Source organism: Pongo abelii, chromosome 13, assembly GCF_028885655.2.
Source record: "Pongo abelii isolate AG06213 chromosome 13, NHGRI_mPonAbe1-v2.0_pri, whole genome shotgun sequence".
NCBI lineage: Eukaryota > Metazoa > Chordata > Mammalia > Primates > Hominidae > Pongo > Pongo abelii.
In genome coordinates this window covers 58,029,331-58,050,890 of record NC_071998.2, presented here as the reverse complement: position 1 = coordinate 58,050,890, position 21,560 = coordinate 58,029,331, and the positions used below count along the sequence as shown (strand labels likewise).

Below are 21,560 nucleotides of genomic sequence, written 5' to 3'. Positions count from 1 at the left end.
ATATTTGCAGTTAGGGGACACATAGGGGACATCAGGTCACATAGTGTTAAACATTGTTTGGACCGCTGAATTCAGTATTGTGTGTATGTGTGTTGAGGAGGAAGTTGGAGTTGTAAAGGAATCGTCCAGGTAGCCCCCATGTCCCACAGCTAAAGGAGAAAGCATTGTGCTGTTGATTTGTGGACAAGGGACTGTTCACAGAATTAGGAAATGTGAGTTCTAGTTCAGCTCTGTGGCCTGGGGCAAGTCACTGAACCTAGCTGGCCTTCAGAATCCTTAGCTGGAAGTATGAGAATTAAAATTTAGATGATATCCCTTGAGGTCAGGAGTTTGAGGCCAGGCTAATCAACATGGTAAAATTCGGTCTCTACTAAAAATACAAAAATTAGCCAGGCATGGTTGTGCACACCTGTAGCCCCAGCTACTTGGGAGGCTGAGGCAGGAGAATCGCTTGAACCCGGGAGGCGGAGGTTGCAGTGAGCTGAGATCGCGCCACAGCCCTCACTCCAGCCTGGATGACAGAGCAAGACTCTGTCTCAAAAAAAAAAGAAAAAAGAAAAAAAAAATTTAGATGATCTCTAATGCCTTACGTTGAATTTTTTGCCAGCTCTCACTCTTTTATTATAGCGTCATTGTTTTAAACCAGTTTTCAAAGTGGGCCACCTGCATCAGTGATTCTTGTAGGTGGTGGGGAATGTCAGAAATGCCATCACTTGGCCCCCATCCCAGAACTGCAGAATGATCTTCTGGCAGCATGTGCCTGGGAATCTGCATTTTAGCCAATGTCGCAGGTGATTCTTATGAAGAATAGAACTCAGAGCAGTTTTAGGGCTCGTTATTAGTTCTTTTTCTTCATATTGCCTCAAAATACAATCAACACTTAAGCTGCTTTTCTTCTAAGAATCTAAGAGATTTCAGAGCTTTACTTTGAAAGGGATAAAGTTGTAATCACCTGACATTGTGAGTAGATTTAAATGTTTAATTTTTGTTAGTAATTTATGTTTATAAAGTATAAGTTAGGAAATACTAGACACAAAAAGAAAAAAGTTATAGTAGCCTGTGACTCTTTAGCCTTAGGCAAAGCAGTGTTAAACGGGTTTCCTGTATATCCTTCCATGATTTTTCTAATACATATATATGTAAATATAATTATTTACTAATGCCAGTAGGCAGCAATGAGAACAAAACCTCTTTTGTATTTTTTTTCCCCATGAGTAAAACATAAGACTTCAGATTCAGATAAATTCTGGTGTGTTATAAGGCAGGCCTTTCCTACAAGGGGTGGAGAGGCCAGCCTTTCTTCTCTTGGTGGGAATGGCCTGAGCTGTGTTGTGGGGCAGGCCGCTGATTTGTGTGATGTATCATTAGAGGGAATAAGCCCATTGATCTTTTCTAGTTTCCATTAAACTTGAACTGAGAGGCCAGGAACGGTGGCTCACGCCTGTAACCCCAGCACTTTGGGAGGCTGAGGCGGGTGGATCACCTGAGGTCAGGAGTTCGAGTCCAACCTGGCCAACATGATGAAACCGAGTATCTACTAAAAATACAAAAATTAGCCGGGCATGGCGGCACGTGCCTGTAGCCCCAGCTACTCGGGAGGCTGAGGCAGGAGAATTGCTTAAACCGGGAAGGCACAGGTTGCAGTGAGCCAAGATCGCACCACTGCACTGTAGCCTAGCAACAGAATAAGACTCCGTCTCGAAAGAAAAAAACTTGAACTGAGACAAAAATTAAAAATAAGGCCAGGTGCGGTGGCTCATGCTTATAATCCCAACGCTTTGGGAGGTCAAGGCGGGCAGATTTCCTGAGGTCACAAGTTCAAGACTAGCCTGGCCAACATGGTAAAACCCCATCTCTGCTAACAATACAAAAATTAGCCAGGCATGGTGGCAGGTGCCTGTAATCCCAGCTACTCGGGAGGCTGAGGCACAAGAATCTCTTGAACCAAGAAGGCAGAGGTTGCAGTGACCAGGATCGCGCCACTGCACTCCAGCCTGGGCAACAGCACAAGACACTCTCTCAATTAAAATAAAAAAATATTTACCAAAGTAGGTTTATTTTCTCTGTATTATTGTATGACCTACTTTTAATATACATCATGCTCATCTATGTTAATATTCTCCTATATCAAGATTTGTAATGGCCGTATAGAATTCCTTTGTATAAATATATCAGTGCTTATATGGTTGTTTCTTATAAGCAGACTGTCTGCCTCTTTTTACTGTTTTAAACATGGAAACAATAGCCTTCTGTATCTTTTTGTATATCCTTAGGATAAAACTTTTAGACAATTAAGTGAAATAATTTTTCATTTTTAAAAGTGATTTTGAACACAGTTAACTCATATTCACTATAGAAAAAATGGCAAATCCAAGGAAATTTTTTTTTTTTTTTTTTTTTAGACAGAGTCTTGCTCTGCTGCCCAGGCTGGAGTGCAGTGGCACGATCTTGGCTCACTGTAACCTCTGTCTCCTGGCTTCAAGTGATTCTCCTACCTTAGCCTCCCGAGCAGCTGGGATTACAGGCACTCACCACCATGCCCAGCTAATTTTTGTATTTTTGTAGAGATGGAGTTTCACCATGTTGGCCAGGCTGGTCTCAAACTCCTGACCTCAAGTAACCTACCTGCCTCAGCCTCCCAAAGTGCTGGAATTACAGGCATGAGCCACCGCGCCCAGCCTAATCCAGGGAAAAATTAAAACTACCATAGCTGTTTCATTTAGCACAGAGTCAGATAACTTTTCCTGTGTGTGTGTGTCTGTGTGTGGTAACGTATTTTAATAGTATCACACAATCCATGGAATTTTATTATCTGCTTTTGTCAATTAACCATATATTACAAACATTTTTCCACATCACCCACATTGAAAATTCTATGATATATCTGTAAACCAAAAATAAAATTCTAAGCCCCCTAACCAATGGAATAGATCCCTCCTGTCAGCCAGGGGATTCCATAGTAAACCTGAAAAACTAGTTCAGGCCATGATGGGAAGGAGGTGTCAAACATGCCTCATTATACCCTCCTCCCTTTGGAATTCAGGCACAACTGACCAGCATTAACATTAAAACAGAAATCTTAGGAGTGACAAACAGACTCTTTACAGCAATAAGATAAATTCCAACCTGACTCTCCTATAGCATCACATGACAGCAGACCCTAAAAGAAATTGAAATATTTTACCCTAAAATATATTTCTTCGGTGTATTTTGTCTTTGTTTTGTTTCTTTTGTTTTCTTGAGATGGAGTCTCAGTCTGTCACTCTGTTACCCAGGCTGGAGTGCAATGGCACAATCTTGGCACTACAACCTCCACCTCCCGGGTTCAAGCCATTCTCCTGCCTCAGCCTCCCAAGTAGCTGGGACTACAGGCACCCACCACCATGCCTGGCTAATTTTTGTATTTTTAGTAGAGACGGAGTTTCACTGTGTTGACCAGGCTGGTCTTGAACTCTTGACCTCAGGTGATCCACCTGCCTTGGCCTCCCAAAGTGCTGGGGTTACAGGCATGAGCCACTGCTCCTGGCCTCTTTGATGTATATTGAAATGGCCCTGCAAGGCTGTCTCTTGTGGGGAATATCTACATTATGTAGAGAATCCTCTTACCTGTCCAGGCCTTTTCCTGATCCAGGAGAGGTTAAGAGTCTGGTACCTATTTAGGTCTGAAAAGAGACATTTACCATCTATATAGAGGTCTGAAAAGAGACATTTACCATCTATGTAGGTGAAGCCTGCTACCTGGAGGCTTCATCTACATAATAAGAACCTTGGTCTTCACAACCCCTTATCTTAACCCAGACACTCCTTTCTGTTGATTCCAGGCCTTTAGATAATAAGTTAACTTTTTCAACCATTTGCCAATCAGAGTATCTTTGAATCTACCTAAGACCTGGAAGCCCACCCTTGTTTGAGTTCTTCCACCTTTCTAAACTCGTGTACACCTTACATGTAATGATTTGTGTCTGCCTGTAACTTCTAGTCCCCTAATGTATAAAATTAAGCTGTAACCCAGCCACCTTGGGCACATGTTCTCAAGACCTCGTGAGATTGTGCTTTTGGCCTTGGTCATTCATACTTGGCTCAGAGTAAACCTCTTTTTTACAGAGTTTGACTCTTTTCATTGACATATCTGTATACATTAATTACAAAATATTATTTAATCCAAATTGCTTCGGTCAGTGAAGATTTTAAGTGGCTAACATACAAAAGCACTCTAGTAGATTTGGTAAGAGAAACAAAGTTGATCAGAACTTTTGGATGCCCTCAAAGTACTTACCATCTACAAGGGAGTCTAAAACCATCATACAAGTCGTCTTGTACATTGTATCACAGATCCCAGGAGAAGGTACAAAAGATGGGCTGTGAGAGTTCAGGGCAAGAACATTGTTAGTGAAGGAGATCAGGGAAGGGTCTGAAGAGGCAGTGATGGGAGGGTGCAGCTGTGTGAAGATGGGGGAATAAAGGTATTCCAGGTAGTAGAAGGGCATAAGCTGAGGCATGCTGCCAGGAAACAAGAGACCTGCATCTCTATACAGCGAGTACTGGCACTTAATGGGATGCAGTCCCTGTCCCAGTAAGAATGACAGGAGGAGTGGGAAATGAAGTTGGGGGGGTCAGCCAGTACCACGTTATGGATAGTTTAGAATCTCTGGCTCTGCAGTGTGGACTACATTTCCTGAGCAGTGGGTGCTTTTTAGGCGTTGTCACATTTTGTTTTAGCTAGAATAATGATGGCATTGTTGCTGGCTGAGAGTGATGCTCTGAAGCATTGTGCCAGAGTGGAAATCGTAATGGAAGAGGGGCAGTAAGAATGCTCCTTCCATGACTAGAAACCAAGGCTACGATGGTAGCAGCCAAAACAGAGAGAAAAGAAGAGGTGCTATGGAGTTAGAATGACGAGGCTCGGCAGTCTGCCTATGCTAATGAAATCAGGAAAGCTGAAGAGTCAAAGGGCCTTCTGAGTTTTGGTGGCTGGGATAATAGTCCCATTTTAAATTATGAATTGCAAGAGTTGTTTTTTTTTAAGCCTGCTTTTTCAGTCCTAGCATCACACACCCTGTACCTTTCTTTTTCCTGATAGGCAATTATTTGGGATATACCTGTAAGTGTGGAGGCCTTCAGTCAGGAAATCCCTTAAGCTCCCAGACATCCCAGCTTGAGCAAGAAGTGGGGACCTCAGAAGGAAAGCCAATCTGCAGCCTGGATGCCTTCCCCACTCAGGAAGGTACGCTGTCTCCAGTGAACCTGACAGACGACCAGATCGCCGCTGGCCTCTATGGTAACTTTTCTCACTCACAGTCATTGGCATCAGGATTCTAGGGCCAGCATTGCCAGCATTCCAATTTAATGTCAGTGTACCTTTTAAATTGACCTGGAAGAAAGTTAATATCGTTATTTGGAAGGTGGGCCCAGAATATCTTTAAATAAGGTTACCAAAGAGGCCGGGCATGGTGGCTCACACCTGTGATCCCAGCACTTTGGGAGGCCAAGGCAGGCAGATCACTTGAGGCCAGTAGTTCGAGACCAGCCTGGCCTACATGGTGAAACCCCATCTGTACTAAAAAATACAAAAATTAGCCAGGCATGGTGGTGCACACCTGTAGTCCCAGCTACTCCGGTGGCTGAGGTGGGAGAATCACTTGAACCTGGGAGGTGGAGGTTGCAGTGAGCTGAGATCAGGCCACTGCACTCCAGCCTGGGTGACAGAAAGAGACCCTGTCTCAAAATTACCAAAGAAAGAAAGCTGTACAAGAAAGCTTACCTGATATTACAAATTATGAAATATTTTAAATAGCATTTTATTCACATTCTGGCAGGCATAAGTTTTTTCAGGTTATCTCAGCTGAAGAAAAACAATAATCCCTGTTTAGTGCGTAAATGGTCCTTGAGGCTCGTGAGACACGACATCACTTTATAAGCAATAAAGCCGGATACAAATGTCAATTTTCACCGGCTTTGTTATGTCTGGAAGTACTAATTGATTTTTTTCCCATGTGAAGAATGTTATTAATGGAACTTTGAATTATTTTCTTTGCATGCGCACACCTTCCCATTGAATTTTGTGGAAACTTCTCACATATATATGCCAAGATCTACATTTACATGCATGAGAAAAGAACTGTACAGGAAAAAAGATCATTTAACATGTATGGGTGTGAGTTTTCATTTTTATTGCCTTGACTTTTTCACAGCATGTACAAACAATGAAAGTACACTGAAGTCCATCATGAAGAAGAAAGATGGTAACAAAGATTCAAATGGCGCAAAAAAGAATCTTCAGTTTGTTGGCATTAATGGAGGGTAAGGAAAGATGGTGGTTCTAGAGGCTAATGCTGTCAGTCTCCTTTGCCTCCTGCCTAAGTCACATTTCAAGGTGCCTAGTCGGGGAAGCGGCCACAGCGCAGTGATGGAAGATTCCCTCCTCAGAAAGGCAGAAAGGTGCATTTGGGCTTTTCTTTCCTCTTCTGGTGCTGTCTTTAAGGATTTGTCACTCTCTTAAGGATACCTGATGAAGCCGAGCAGTTTACATCTCCTCACCTCTGATCTGAAAGAAATAGTCTTCAGCGAACGCAGCAGGGTTCCTGCACTGTGTTGGACAACTTGTACTTACCTCTATGAGAACTCAAAATTGAGCAGAAAAAGACTGAGAGCATCACTCTCTGGGCCAACGATCGTCATCTATTCCTTCAAAATGGGTCCTTTTGCTTAGCTCTCCATGTTTACGACCCAAATTGTAGGACCTTTCACAACTGATAACCACATCACCAGTTTGCTTTCTAAATAGAATGGTTATTGTGTGTTCCTTCTCTTTCCATTGGCCCACGTACATAGTTAAGCTCCTTTGTTGTCCTACAATTGAATCAAATCAATGAATTGATACATGGCCCCCACAAGAAAGAAATAATACAAAGTTAGTTAAGATAATGTTTATAGCAAAGTGTACCATTAGGGTTTAACCTTACGGTGCCTGTTTTCGAAATCTTAGAAGTTTTATTCAGTGATAATGGCCAGGAGATTTTGGAGGGCATACACCAGAAAAACTATTGATTGCCTATGTAATCTATTCACCTTGATACTGGGAGAATTAATAGGATGAAATAGGAAGAAATGGGGTGGGGGGGACAAAAAGTTAGCACCTACCAATCTGTTTTCCATAAAGTATGTTTTCTCTCGATTTATACTAAGCCGGAGATGCCATTATTTTCTTTAACAAGTGTTACATGATACCAATTGGTTATATGATACCGATTACCAATTTAAGTTAGAATCCATTCAAAACCACCAGGCATTTAAATAGACCTTACTTTGAACTTCTAAGTGCAGGATTTAAAACCACTAGTGAAATTTCTGGAGTCAGTTAGCAAATCCCTTCATAGAAATTTCTATCACTGAGTCTTTGTGAGCACACCTTGCATCTCCTGAAATCCCAATTGCCACCTAGGTATGAAACAACTTCAAGTGATGATTCCAGCTCAGATGAAAGCTCTTCTTCCGAGTCAGATGACGAGTGTGATGTCATTGAGTATCCTCTTGAAGAAGAGGAAGAGGAGGAGGATGAAGACACTCGGGGAATGGCAGAAGGGCACCATGCAGTTAATATTGAAGGTTTCAAGTCTGCCAGGGTGGAAGATGAAATGCAGGTTCAAGAATGTGAACCTGAGAAGGTGGAAATCAGAGAGAGGTGTGGTACATTCCCCTTCCCTCCCTTGCCCCTCCCACATTTAATGTACTTTGGCAATAGAGTTGGCCAGTTCAGAGCTTTTGTAATTAAATGTTTGCTTTTATCTGTTCCTCAGAAGTAGACGCATCTTGAGATACTAATATATACAAGTACAGAGTATCGCAACTCTTAGATCTCTTATGGTAGAATGGCCTGATACCTAATCACCCTTGTTTTCTGAAACCTTAACTCTGCTATATAATTTAACATATGGAACCACAATCCACTAAAACTTCCCTTGTTTGAACACCTTACCTTATATTTAAAGACATTTTAATTTTTTGGTGGCCAGCATACTTTAAGATTTCAGATTTTATGTTTAGCCATTTATCTTGATACAGGTGTCAGTATCATTATTACAGGATCATTGTGTGGATGAGGCCTCAGCCAAAGATCACATTTACTGTAAAGATGATGCATATCACTTACATGTTTGTATTCTGTTACACATTGAATGATCAGGAATACCACAAGAATGGAGTTGGGTATATCATAAATAGTAGCTGAAAAACACTCTGGTTGGCTGAAACATGTGCCTCAAAATGTAAGTTTTCAAGACCATTAGATAAGGATTTGATGCTCTTAAAATAGAGAATAGAAAAGATGGAAACTTCAGTATGGTTTTTCACTATGTGAAATATAAATAGAACGTTTCAGAAAACTTAACTATTTAATTTGGCAAATGAAAGTTTAACTGCATTAACACAAGGTAAGTGTTTTTAGTTTATATTTCCAAGTGTTTCACATGGCTCTTTAACAGCTTTGAGATGTAATTTATATACCATATGTCATTTTTTTATTTTTCATACGGGTTAAACACGTGAGTCACCAAATGTGGGTTCAGATGTGTGGTTTACTGGTCAGCACAATGGATATATAGTAATTTGTGGAAAGTCAAGGCAGGAGGATCGCTTGAGCACAGGAGTTTGAGACTAGCCTGGACAACATAGTAAGACCTCATCTCTACAAAAATATCAATTACCTGGGCATGGTGTCACATGCCAGCTGCTCCGGAGGATAAGGTGGGAGGATCACTTGAACCCTGGAGGTTGAGGCTGCAGTGAGCCAGTGCACTCCAGTGTGGGTGACAGAGCAAGACCCTGTCTCAGAAAAAAAGTAATTTGGGTCTCCTTCAACCCCCTTAAGATTAAAAATATTTTTTTAAAAACTTAGAACAGGTTGGGCACAGTGGCTTACACCTGTAATCCCAATACTTTGGGAGGCTGAGGCAGGCAGGCAGATAGCTTGAGCCCAAGAGTTCAAGACCAGCCTGGGCAACATGGTGAAACCCTGTCTCTACAAATACAAAGCCGGGTGTGGTGGCACACATGTGTAATCCCAGTTACTTGGGAGGCTGAGGTAGGAAGATTGCTTGAGCCTGGGACAGCAAAACTACAGTGAGCTGTGATTGCGCCACTGCACTCCAGCCTGGGCGACAGAGTGAGACTGTCTCAAAAAACAAAAACAAAACCACAACTTAAAAATGGCAAAAAAAATCTCTAAATGTTATTCCAGAATGTCATAAAGGCCAGTTGGTGAAGCCGAATGTCACCCTCCCAAACAAGGCCTCAATCTCTGGCTGGAGGTGTTGGCTCTGCACAGTGGACGTAACCCTTGGACCCCTAAGGATGTCTGTGCTGCCTCCACCCAAGCACCTTGTGCCATAATGACCTGCCTAGGCTGGCTTGGGGCCACTTGCCTTTTAAAAATCTATTTTTAAAAGTTGAAGCTGGGCACAGTGTCCCACACCTGTAATCCCAGCACTTTGGGAAGCCGAAGCAGGTGGATCACCTGAGGTCAGGAGTTCAAAACCAGCCTGGCCAACATACTGAAACCCCATCTCTACTAAAAATACAAAAATTAGCTGGTCCTGGTGGTGCACACCTGTAGTCCCAGTTACTAGGGAGGCTGAGACAGGAGGATTGCTTGAATCCAGGAGGTGGAGGTTGCAGTGAGCCAAGATCATGCCACTGCACTCCAGCCTGGGCGACAGAGCAAGACCCTGTCTCCAAAAAAAAATTATATATTTGGGTTGAAATAAAAATGATTTTCTTCTTGTGACCAATCGTAACTTCTTTTTTCCCCTTTCAGGTATGAATTAAGTGAAAAGATGTTGTCTGCATGCAACTTACTGAAAAATACTATAAATGACCCCAAAGCTTTGACCAGCAAAGATATGGTGAGTCTGACCTGCAAACACCATTCCCAGTGTGTACAAAGTGCATGAGTGGGCTCATTATCAAGGCCAGCTGTAGGCTGCCCGAGTTGTTGCTTGCATGCTTTTCTCCTGAACTGTTTCCAGCCTGAGTGGGCTGGGTGAACATCATGTGGTCTTGCTCCCTGGATCACACTGCCAGTGTTTCCTTGAGGCCCAACTTCGGACATCCTTTACCCACCCTGGACTTTTCTTGGGGTGGAGGCATCTGTGAGGCATACACTTGCAGACAGAAAGGAGGGCTAATTGCAGTCAGTCATCTTTCTACATATTTCATTTCTATTTATAGAACAGTAAGATCCAGGGAGCAGCATCCAAGAATTTTTTTTTTTAAGTTAGCATATGTTTTTAAAAGAAACCTATCTGGGCCGAGGTCAGCATTCCTTTCAGTTATGAAACTGTATGTTATGCTCTGATGTGGAATGCAGGCGGCCACTATTTTTAAACATAACAATAACTGCACTTGTCATCTCGCAGTCTAAGAGATTCAGAGCAAACAGCAAAGAGTTTGTGGTTGCCTTAGTGATCATGAATGGTACAACATAGGACACATAAGTATTTCCATGGCAATGGTTAATCTGACACCATGGCCAAGAATGACATATTCTCATGTGTTGAAGTTACGTGCACATTCTTTCATAGGCCAGACTAACCCACTGGTTGACAGCTGTCTTCTTTATTAGTGCGTTGAGAAAATGTAGGATTCCCTAAGGATACCAAAATGCACAGATGCTCAAGTCCCTTATATAAAATGGTGTAGTATTTGCATATAAACTATGCATATACTTTAAATTCTGCCATATATTTTAAATCATTTTTATATCATAATACCTAATACAGGGCCAGGTGCAGTGGCTCACGCCTGTAATCCCAACACTTTGGGAGGCGGATGCAGGCGGATCACATGAGGTCTGGAGTTCGAGATAAGCCTAGCCAACATGGGGAAACCCTGTCTCTACTAAAAATACAAAAAGTCAGCCAGGCATGGTGGTACACCCCTGTAATCCCAGCCACTCAGGAGTCTGAGGCTGGAGAATTGCTTGCACCCGGGAGATGGTGGTTGCAGTGAGCCAAGATTGTACCTCTGCACTCAAGCCTGGGTGAGAGAGAGAGAGACTCTGTCTGGAAAAAAAAGCCTGGAGTGCAGTGGCGCAATCTCGGCTCACTGCAAGCTCCACCTCCCGGGTTCAGGCCATTCTGCTGCCTCACCCTCCCAAGTAGCTGGGACTACAGGCATCCACCACAACGCCCAGCTAATTTTTTTGTATTTTTAGTAGAGACGGGGTTTCACTGTGTTAGTCAGAATGGTCTCAATCTCCTGACCTCATGATCCGCCCATCTTGGCCTCCCAAAGTTCTGGGATTACAGGTGTGACCCACCGCGCCTGGCCTCAAAAACTTAACACAATGTAAATGCTATATAAATAGTTGTTATACTGTATTGTTTTGTATTACATATTTTTAAAATATTTTCACTCTGCCGGTGGTTGAATCTATGGAAATGGAACCTGTAGATACAGAGGGCCAGCTGTACTAAATAAAATTCCTGGTCAAGGCCAGGCACAGTGGCTCACACCTGTAATCCCAGCACTTTGAGAGTCCAAGGCAGTGGATCACTTGAGCCCAGGAGTTCAGTTTGAGACCAGCCTGGGCAACATGGCAAAACCCTGTCTCTACAAAAATTAGCCACGTATGATGGCATGTACCCGTGGTCCTAGCTACTTGGGAGGCTGAGGCAAGAAGCTGGTTGAGGCTGCAGTGATCCATGATCATGCCATTACACTCCAGCCTGGGAGATAGAGTGACACCCTCTCTCAAAAAAAAAAAAAAAAAAAAAAAAAAAAATTCCTAGTCAAGGGGAAACATAGAACTACATATTGAAATTCTTGGATTTGTATTCATGAAAATACGTGGCTATACCCTGGTCACTAGTAAAACCATAAAATCTCACTGCAGTGTCAGTATTTCCCATCAGGTTTAACCTAAACTTAAAACTGGTGCCTTACAACCCCAGATTTTATAGCCATAGTACAATTTTCTTTCACTGTTCTCAAAATACCAAGTTACGTGCCCTTTGGGAAGGATTCTGTTTTCCTGCATCCTCCAAATTGCCGAGCATGGTGTCATCCACACACACTGTGATGGGTACATCTTTTTAATTGAATTTTCATTTGGTGTGAAAGTGTTTAAAGTATTGTGTTGTGAAAAGTAGTGGATGAGTGAACACATTGCCAGGGCTAGATAATCATGTCAGGACACCAGTTATTTAGCAGTAATAGAGTTAGGATGACCAGAAGACATAATTTCCCTTCTTTCAGTGTGACAACTCCAAAGAAACAGGAATCTGAATATATACAGGAAAAAAAGGACACTTTTCAAGTGACCCAAAACGTGATTGAAATGGTTAAAACTAAATAATCAGTAGCAGGATGATAAAGAGATGGAAGCTCTATAATCCCAACTCTACCTTTTCTACAGAAAGAGGACTTCTTGGATTCTGGTGCTTTTGACATAGGTTGTCTTTCTTTGATATATTTTTAAACTTTTAAAGAGTAAGCACAGCAGAAATGAATATTAAACTCATATGAAGGAAGGCCCATTGAAAAGACATTGTAGTCATCCTCATCACCAGTACTGACTATGCTAAGTCTCCACTGGGCTTCATGTGACCCAGGGTTGAGTTGATCATCCACATAGCAAGTGCCTTCTTCATGTGTCCACAGCTTAAGGAAGTCAGAGTGGAGCTGATGAGAAAATGAAATTAGTTCCAGACTGGCTTCCTTTTTATTTTCCTTTTCCATGGTTGAACAGTTGTATTTGGGATTGGGGTGGGAATTGGGATGGCTATACACATACGGTCTCCCAACCTAGTGCTGTGCTGAGGAGTTGAAAGAGGTGAGTTTGGTCTGGATAGGAAGGAAGCAGCATAATTCAGTGTAGGCCAGTTAATTTCTTCCTAATTTCTATGAAAATTGTTTGCAAGGCCAGTATGACTACATAATATTAATAGCTTAATAAATTGAGCCAAGCCTTAGTCTTTATTCTCATCACAAAAACTATGAAAGAATGGTATTATCCAGTTTTTCAGATGAGGAAACGGAAGCAGAATGACTTCCCTAGGGTCATAAAGGTTTTAGGTAGCAGAGCCTGCATTTGAAACTCGGTGGTCTGGCTCCAGAGCCTCTGCTTCTGCACGGTGCTGTCTGGTCTCCTTTATAGACATTAGAATCTATGTGTCGTTTAAAATCAGGAGAAATGTCCCAGTTTGGTGTTTGAAGCTTCTCTTAGGGCTGTTGGTTTTTGAGAGCAGATTCTAACTGCATATATATACTTTGACTATAAAAGGACAGGTTACTTGTGCTTTCAACTAGGTCTCAAAAAGTCTATAAATAGAAGAACTAACAACCACTTGGTGTTTTGGCAGAGGTTCTGCCTGAACACCCTCCAGCACGAGTGGTTCCGTGTGTCCAGTCAGAAGTCGGCCATTCCAGCCATGGTGGGGGACTACTTAGCTGCTTTTGAGGCCATCTCCCCAGATGTCCTCCGCTATGTCATCAACTTGGCAGATGGCAATGGCAACACAGCCCTCCATTACAGCGTGTCCCACTCCAACTTCGAGATTGTGAAGCTGCTGTTAGATGCCGGTATGTTGGCTGCCCTTCCACCCCCTCTCTTCTCTAACAGCACTTGGGTTGTGACTCATCTCAGAGAACCTGGTTGAGCCGCTCCTGAATTCTCTGACCATGCTAAAATCCTTTTTATTGCTTTTCCACATGACATGGCAAGAATTTTCTTGAGTCATTCATAAGAGGCTTGAAGTTTAAACAAAATTGGGTGACACAGATTCTAGATCTGTTTTGAGAGGAGGTTTTGAGGATCTTCTTGCTGCAGTTCAGCTGCATTCAAGTGAGAGGTGTATCCCTGGTAAGAAGCATGACTCACATTCCCTCCTGAGCTGAATCATGCGGGCTTGGCCGGTTTGCACTCAGGAGGCAGAGTGCTGCTTACAGGCCCAGGGTCACAGCCTTGGTGCTTGTGGACCACTTGATTTGACCTTACTCCATGACTGCTGTCCTTGCAGAAGTGTGTGGTTAGTCAACATGGGGACTAAGCAAAGCCACCTTAACAGATGGTCAAATGATCACCATTTTCACCAAAATATACTGTTATTGGGGAAACAGCATAGAGCAAAGGGCATATTATTCTTGTCTCTCAACCATAATAGAATAGTAGAAACTTGTTATCCCAGAATAGAGCCAGTGGACATCTTAGATATGAAGTGAGGGAGGGGCACATACACAGATGGTACCCTAAAGAAACTGAGCTTTCAACTTCTTGTTCAAATGGAGCAGCCTGGTGCCTCATAGACCCCAAATCTTTTAATTTTTGTAATACATATTTTTATTTCTAGTGTGTGACAGAGAATTCACAGTATCTCAGTGTGATTAATGAGGATACAATGTGAACCTTAGAATATGCAATAGAACTGTCCAATTTTCTGAAATTCTGTCTTCATCCACTGTCCAATCTCTTCTGCTCTGTTTTGGGAACTTGGAACTGATGCAGAGAAGAAAGCCAAGCAGATTTATCCTTCTTTTCTAAGTGTGTTTGTTCCCTGTTTTTGGAACCATGTTAGGGTATAGCTGCTTCCATCTTACAGGAAGGAATTTCAAGCCGTTCCTCTTCAGGCTTTCTAGACTATAAACAGAGCTGGTGATACAGTCAGCCGGAGTGATTGTTTAAACAGAAGTGGGTAATATCCAGGGAAGCTGAAAACAAGATTTCAGTATCACTCCTGACAGGAACAGCTTAGTATACCCTTAGAAGTTGATAAAACATCTTGGCAAATTAAATAATTTTAATTCCATTGTTGGATGGTTTGGGTGAATCACTTTTCTTAATGGTTACTGCTCCCCCTTCTAGGCTGAGATTCTGGCTCCATAAGGTGTAGATCTAAGATGCTTCAGCATCTATGCAGAGCAAAGTCCGAGGTGCTGAGGAGTCCCGAAGCGCACATGAACTCACCTGCTTCTCCACCACAGGGCCTTTTATTTTCTGCATTAAAAACACCCACTTTTAAAAACATGTCCTTAGTATGGAGTTGTTTGGGATATTAAGGTAAATGTTCATGGTACCTTTTCTTTTCCTTTATGATAGAAACATTCTGAACATTTTAACTTCATATTTGGTCCCACATAAAAGCTGGTTTCTAACACTCACCATTCCGGTCATTTCAGAGAAAGTACCGAAGGAACTTTTAAATGCCCGAAGGATAATTTAATCCCTGAAGACTCCTTAAGAATTACAGGAATAGAAAAGGTCTGGTTCATCGATTCTGTTAAGGGGACTTAACTGCATTTGCTCTCAGACCATAAATTCTAGAGCTGGATGTTATATGATTGGAATTCTGCTTCTCAGGACACCTGACAGGCCAGAGTAGTAAATTCAGAGTCTCAGAATGAGTAGTGTTTGGATAAGTAGGTACGACCCTGTCCAACGTTCCGTACGTAAGCATTTACAAACACTTCTTTCATGAGTAGCTCACTACCTGCTTCACTTTCCTAAACACAGCTGAGTGCCTAGATTCCATATGATCGTTTATTCTCAAGAGCAACCATTAGAACAACCACCCAGACTTCCAAGCCATTGCATTTCAGCCACCAGTGGCAAACAAGATATGCTGTAGAAGCTTACCGTTGTTTCTGTTGCTTCAGGTCTCGTGAAATAGGGAAAAAAAAAAAGTTTTTGGTTTAGTATGAAAACATCTCTCACATTTCCTTCTAAGTCACTCTTGGTCTTCAGCCACCTGGTACCATTTCACTGGGCTCCTGTAAACACCATCCCTTCAGTGGCTCCGTAAGCAGCTGCTGTTAGAAGGGGCTGCTTCCTAAGAGACTTTTTTTTTTTTTTTCGCAGATGTGTGTAATGTGGATCACCAGAACAAGGCAGGCTACACCCCCATCATGCTGGCAGCCCTCGCCGCTGTAGAAGCAGAGAAGGACATGCGGGTTGTGGAAGAACTCTTTGGCTGTGGGGATGTGAATGCCAAAGCTAGTCAGGTTAGTGTGCTTGGTTCCTGTGCTCAGGAATGCACCCCTGACCAGCAGGCAGCAGACAGGACTGCGGTGGCCACTCTGGCAGAGCAGGCATAGATGCCACGCTCCCCCCACAGTGCACTTGTTCGCAGGCCTGCCCTGAGTCCACACACTGCCTGGTACTCCTTGCTGACCAAACATACCAGGGAAATATGGGCTTAAATTTCACACTGGAAACTTCTCTCTTCTTTGCTTTGCCTTTCCTCCATTTGCATAGTTTGCATGGAAATCCTGTTAGTTCCCCTACATATAAATGATTGGGCATCCCCATCAGATACTCAGTGACTGTTGCTTCCTGTCTCTGTGTTGCAGTGTCTTCATAGCAAGCAGTGTGCCAGGTCCAGATATGTTCACAGCTTGACTTTTTTTAAGAGACAGTCTTGCTCTGTCGCCCAGGCTGGAGTGCAGTGGCATGATCTTGGCTCGCTGCAACCACCTCCGCCTCCCTGGTTCAAGCTATTCTCCTGCCTTAGCCTCCCGAGTAGCAGGGACTAACAGGCATATACCACCATACCTGGCTTTTTTTTTTTTTTTGAGACGAAGTCTCATTCTGTCACCCAGGCTGGAGTGCAGTGGCGCAATGTCGGCTCTCTGCAAGCTCTGCCTCCCAGGTTCACACCATTCTCCTGCCTCAGCCTCCCAAGTAGCTGGGACTATAGGCACCCTCCACCACGTCCGGCTTATTTTTTGTATTTTTAGTAGAGACGAGGTTTCACCGTGTTAGCCAGGATGGTCTCGATCTCCTGACCTCGTGATCCACCTGACTCGGCCTCCCAAAGCGCTGGGATTACAGGCGTGAGCCACCGTGCCAGCCCCTGGCTTTTTTTTTTAAGTAGAGATGGGGTTTCAGTGTTGCCCAGGCTGCTTTTGAACTCCTGAGCTCAGGCAGTCCACCCGCCTCAGCCTCTCAAAGTGCTAGGGTTACAGGCGTGACCCACCACTCCAGGCCCACAGCTTGACTTTCAAACACCACCTGAACTTCCAGCCCCTTACTCTACTGAGACATCCTCCATGCTAAAGTGAAGTTGGCTCCTTACTTTATGCCCTTCCTTAGCTCATGGGAAGCTGGTTTGTCCCTGCTTGCCACCATCTGCCCCAAGTAGTTCCATCACCAGTTCTTTCCCTTCTGTCACCACACTCTTCCCCCTTTCCCTAGCACAGCCCCACTAGAGGCCACCACTGCCAGTTCAGTATGTACTTCTGAAGTCCCTGTCATCTCTTCCTATAGGCGGGACAGACGGCCCTCATGCTGGCGGTCAGTCACGGGCGGATAGACATGGTGAAGGGCCTTCTGGCCTGTGGGGCTGACGTCAACATCCAGGATGATGAGGGCTCCACGGCCCTCATGTGTGCCAGCGAACACGGGCACGTGGAGATTGTCAAGCTGCTGCTGGCCCAGCCCGGCTGCAACGGTCACCTGGAGGACAACGTAAGCTGTCTCCATTGGGCCTCCTGGGTGGGAGCTCTGGGAGTGCCGTTTGGCCAGGAGCGACCAAATCCTCCTCTATTCTCCCCTGGGATTTGTGTCGCCATCTAGGCGCCTCCCTTCACAGCCAAGCTTGGCTACACTTACTGTGTGCAAACTAACACTCTCATAAACTAGTACCCAAAGCAGAATAAATAGGCCCTACCCCAAAAATTCATGAAATGAGTGATTAACAGGCATGTCCCAGAGCCCCTCTACTAAAGGGGAATCAATGGATTTGCACTGCACAATCAAATTCAGTGTAGGTGACTTCTGACAGGTCCACTTGGAAATCTGGATTATTAATCATTAGAGGCTGGGGTTACACAGTGACTAAAACCAGTTCCTACTATAGTGAACCTTTCCCACCCAAAGTGAAGGCACTGTGACCCATCAAAGTGAGTGGCTTGTGACACAGCATCCGCCAGAGCCTGCAGAGTAGCTTGACTTCTTGAAGCATCTTCCCATTTCTACTTAGTGTGTCCCATCAACACCACTCTGCTGTCTTCTCCCAGTTCCCAGGCTGTCCACATTTCCAGATAACTCCTGGACTGGGAAACTCAAGCAAAGGGGGTACTTCTGTGTGTCTCTAGGCCAAAGGAGAGGAGTGGTGATAGGTAGAAGGTGGGAACTGGCATGTAGGCAGTGAGATGGTTTAAAGGTCAGAGAGGTTGGGCTGGCTTGGTTCCGTTTTTGAGTTTCTCTCTGTGGATCACAGGTTTGCATCAGAGCTTCTTTAGCTCAAAACACCAAAAAGTTAGGAAAATATCCTTTGTAGGTCAGATCCTTCTGAGCCCAAGCCAGTAGGGAGAAAAACCAGCAGAGTTTTTCACTTGTATGAGGGACTGACTAGCTTCACACTCAGCCATCTCCACAGGAGCACACGGAAGCTGCAGCTGTAGCAGATTCCCTTCTTCCCCTCTGTGGGAGGGAGAGCTTCTGACTTCTCTTTCTTCCAGAAGAGTTTGTTAGCTGTGCTGTGGTTTTTGTTTGATTTTACTTCTATTATCTTTCAAAGCGTGTGAGGGGAAGGGATCATAAGATTAAACCAAAGAGAACTGTGTCCTGCTGCTGCTGCTGACCAGAGGGAAATCCTTTCAAGACTAGATAGGCTGGGCACGGTGAGTGACTCCTGTAATTCCAGCACTTTGGGAGGCTGAGACAGGAGGATCTCTCGAGCCCAGGAGTTCAAGACCAGCCTGGGCAACATAGTGAGACTCCCATCTCTACAAAATTATCCAGATGTGGTGGTATGCGCCTGTAGTCTCAGCTACCATGGAGGCTGAGGCTGGAGAATCACTTGAGCCCTGGAGGTCAAGGCTACCACGATCTGTGATCGTGCCACTGCACTGCAGCCTGGGAGACAAACCCTGTCTCAAAAAACAGACTAGACAGAAAACAAGTTGTGTTCTTTCCCTTGATACTCCTTTATATCCATTTAAATCCCTGAAATTTAATGGAAATCAAGCAGTTAAGTGAAGCTTTTTTCACCCATATGTAGTGTTTCCCCTCTTATTTCCAGAAGATGGATCTATGCAACCCACTGGGATTGCATGCTTACACACAGATGTTACTTGTAGCCTTAAACCGAGGTGGTTAGGGTTTTAGGATCACAGTGCCCTCTCTAAGAGGAAAGGTAAAAGAACTTTGGCAAATTGCAGAGTCTCCAAACACACGCTACTGCTGCTTGCCTGGTCATTCATAATTAGAAGAAAAAAAAACTTTCTATCCCCATCTTCTGCTTCCCCCTCCTGGTGGGCAGAATGGTTGAGTAAGATAATACTCTTAACTGGGACCTCTGGAGGGTGGAGGCTTGCCTCATTCATCTTCACATCCTCAGGCCTTCACACTTAGAGGTCCCAAAAAAGTTTCCCAGAGGACCGAACGAGTAGGGATATTTGGGGAACCTTGCCAATTATTGGAGGGTGTTTTGTTCTGTTACCTTTCGGTTGTCTGGACGTTTGAGAAACCCAGCATGGCTTGTTCTTTCCATCTTATCTTAAGGATGGCAGCACTGCGCTCTCAATCGCCCTGGAAGCAGGACACAAGGACATCGCTGTTCTTCTGTATGCCCATGTCAACTTTGCAAAAGCCCAGTCTCCGGTCAGTGTTGTGCATTTGGCATTTGTAAATAGGCTGAAATCCACCAGACTGGTGGACCCCCTTCCTCCAGGAATTGACGGGAGACAGATTTTATGTTGATTCATAAAATGGAAGTTTTAGTCTGGAGCTTAAGAGTTCATCCTTTCTGCCTCCGCCCTGCAAAAGGCAGGAGAACTAATGTTTTAGCAGAGGCTGGGCCTTGCTTGTCGTTGCAAGACATATGCTCACGGCTTCCCATAGAGGTTTTCATTCTGTGCAGAATTATCCAGATAGCATCCCCCGAGCCCATGGGGATATTTCACCATGGTTCTGGCATTGTTCCTGAAGCAGACGGTAGGCAGCCTGTAGTCCACAGTTCACTCTGAGTGGGAAGGTGACTTCCCAGGACAACCGGACATAGCACTGCCGAGCCCAGCTGGCCTTGGAGCTGTGGACACCTGTTCCCAGCCAGAGCTCTCCTGGCCCGGGCTCACAGCTGGTTGTTGGCTGTGGTGGGCCAAGATCCTATGTCACAGGGTACACATCTGCCTGACGTCACCTATTAACCCCCAGTTTTTTTCCTTTCCTGGTCTCTAGGGCACCCCTAGGCTTGGAAGGAAGACGTCTCCTGGCCCCACCCACCGAGGTTCATTTGATTGATTGTATGCAAATAGCCCTCCATTTACATGCCACCATTAAGCTGCTAATTGTTCCTGTTGGGGTGACAGATACTGAATGTATATGTATGTATTGTGCCTGAGCTCACCAGCAAACAGAAGCATCAAGCCCAGGGGTAAAGGCTGAAGCTTTCACAGTGCAGAGACTGCCAGCCTGGGCACGCGCACCTCCTTTCTGGCCATCTTCTGTGTAGGGCACACTTTAACCCAGTCTCTGTTGCTGTTGAGTCTCTGCTCCATTTTGTACAGTCATAGGGAATTCTGATCTGAAGGGGCACCTTCTGTTCACTCCCACAAAGAAGTGTCAGGTTCTCACTGAGATGTTTTAAGATTTTTCCACAAATATTTATATTTACTAAATGTGGAACCATTAGAAAGCTCTTCCAAAATCTCATTCCAGCATAGTTTTGGATTTTTCTTTTGTCTTATTTTAAAATAAGGAAGTCGAGATGACTTTGATCATCGGTAACTTGGGCCTGGGCTAGACAAAACTCTCAAAGTATAAAACTTAAAAAAGAATATTCTCATTTGGTTTTAGCTAGGTAGATGTAATATATGACTTTTTATAAAAAGGGTATCTATATGAAATTGACACAGTATTTTCAACTTTTATATTCCATACTAAAGACATGAAGAACTACATGTAACATTATCATTTTTAATAATTGCACAACTCAAAGGTTGGATTGTGTTAGAGGAATTGGCTCTGTATTTGCCTCTAGAGAAACACAGTGTAGTTCTCTTTGTATTTATGGATTCCTTTATACCGTGTCACATTTACTTTGGTCCTCTATGTATTTAAATGTTTGAAGTGCCTTAGACTCTTGCCATATTTTCAAAATAAAATTTCATTAAGCTCTTTTCCTTGTCCCTGATTCATCTCTGACAGCTGTCCACCCCGAGCCAATTGACTTACAGCAGTGGCAGCACACGCTGATAGACTGAGCTGAGCAGGGAGGGCAAGTGCACCAGTCGGCTCCGATAGGGAGACAGCACCTTCCGAGGGCACCTGTCCACTTCCACAGATTGGCTCCTGACTCAGATTGCAAGTTGGGAGGCTGAAGTTTGAGGTCTCCTTAGGCAAAGCGCTCTTCCGACGGGGAGCCCAAGATGGTTCTTCTCAGGTGCAGAAGCACTAGTCCTTGACTCTGAGTACAACTGCTGGGTGGCTGGGTGACTAGGTGATATGTGTAGTGACAAGAAAGGAGAGATGAAGCTGGACAGACTTTTTTTTTTTTTTTTGAGAACGGAGTCTCACTCTGTTGCTCAGGCTAGAGTGCAGCGGCATGATCTTGGCTCACTGCAAG

The 21,560-nt window shown here is 44.0% G+C and overlaps 1 protein-coding gene across 16 annotated transcripts in view; it reads left to right on the top strand.

The window, feature by feature from the left end:
• KANK1 (KN motif and ankyrin repeat domains 1) overlaps window positions 1-21,113 on the top strand; it is a 249,335-nt gene extending 228,222 nt beyond the window's left edge. For 3 of the 16 annotated variants that reach the window (XM_063713915.1, XM_063713916.1, XM_063713921.1), the window contains 8 exons: window positions 5,081-5,278; window positions 6,192-6,300; window positions 7,442-7,681; window positions 9,812-9,899; window positions 13,359-13,578; window positions 15,851-15,993; window positions 17,258-17,458; window positions 19,499-21,113. In XM_063713915.1, coding sequence (XP_063569985.1) covers window positions 5,081-5,278; window positions 6,192-6,300; window positions 7,442-7,681; window positions 9,812-9,899; window positions 13,359-13,578; window positions 15,851-15,993; window positions 17,258-17,458; window positions 19,499-19,696 — 1,397 coding nt within the window. In that variant the 3' untranslated portion in view covers window positions 19,697-21,113. 16 annotated transcript variants of the gene reach the window in all.
• The last annotated feature ends 447 nt before the right edge of the window (window positions 21,114-21,560 follow it).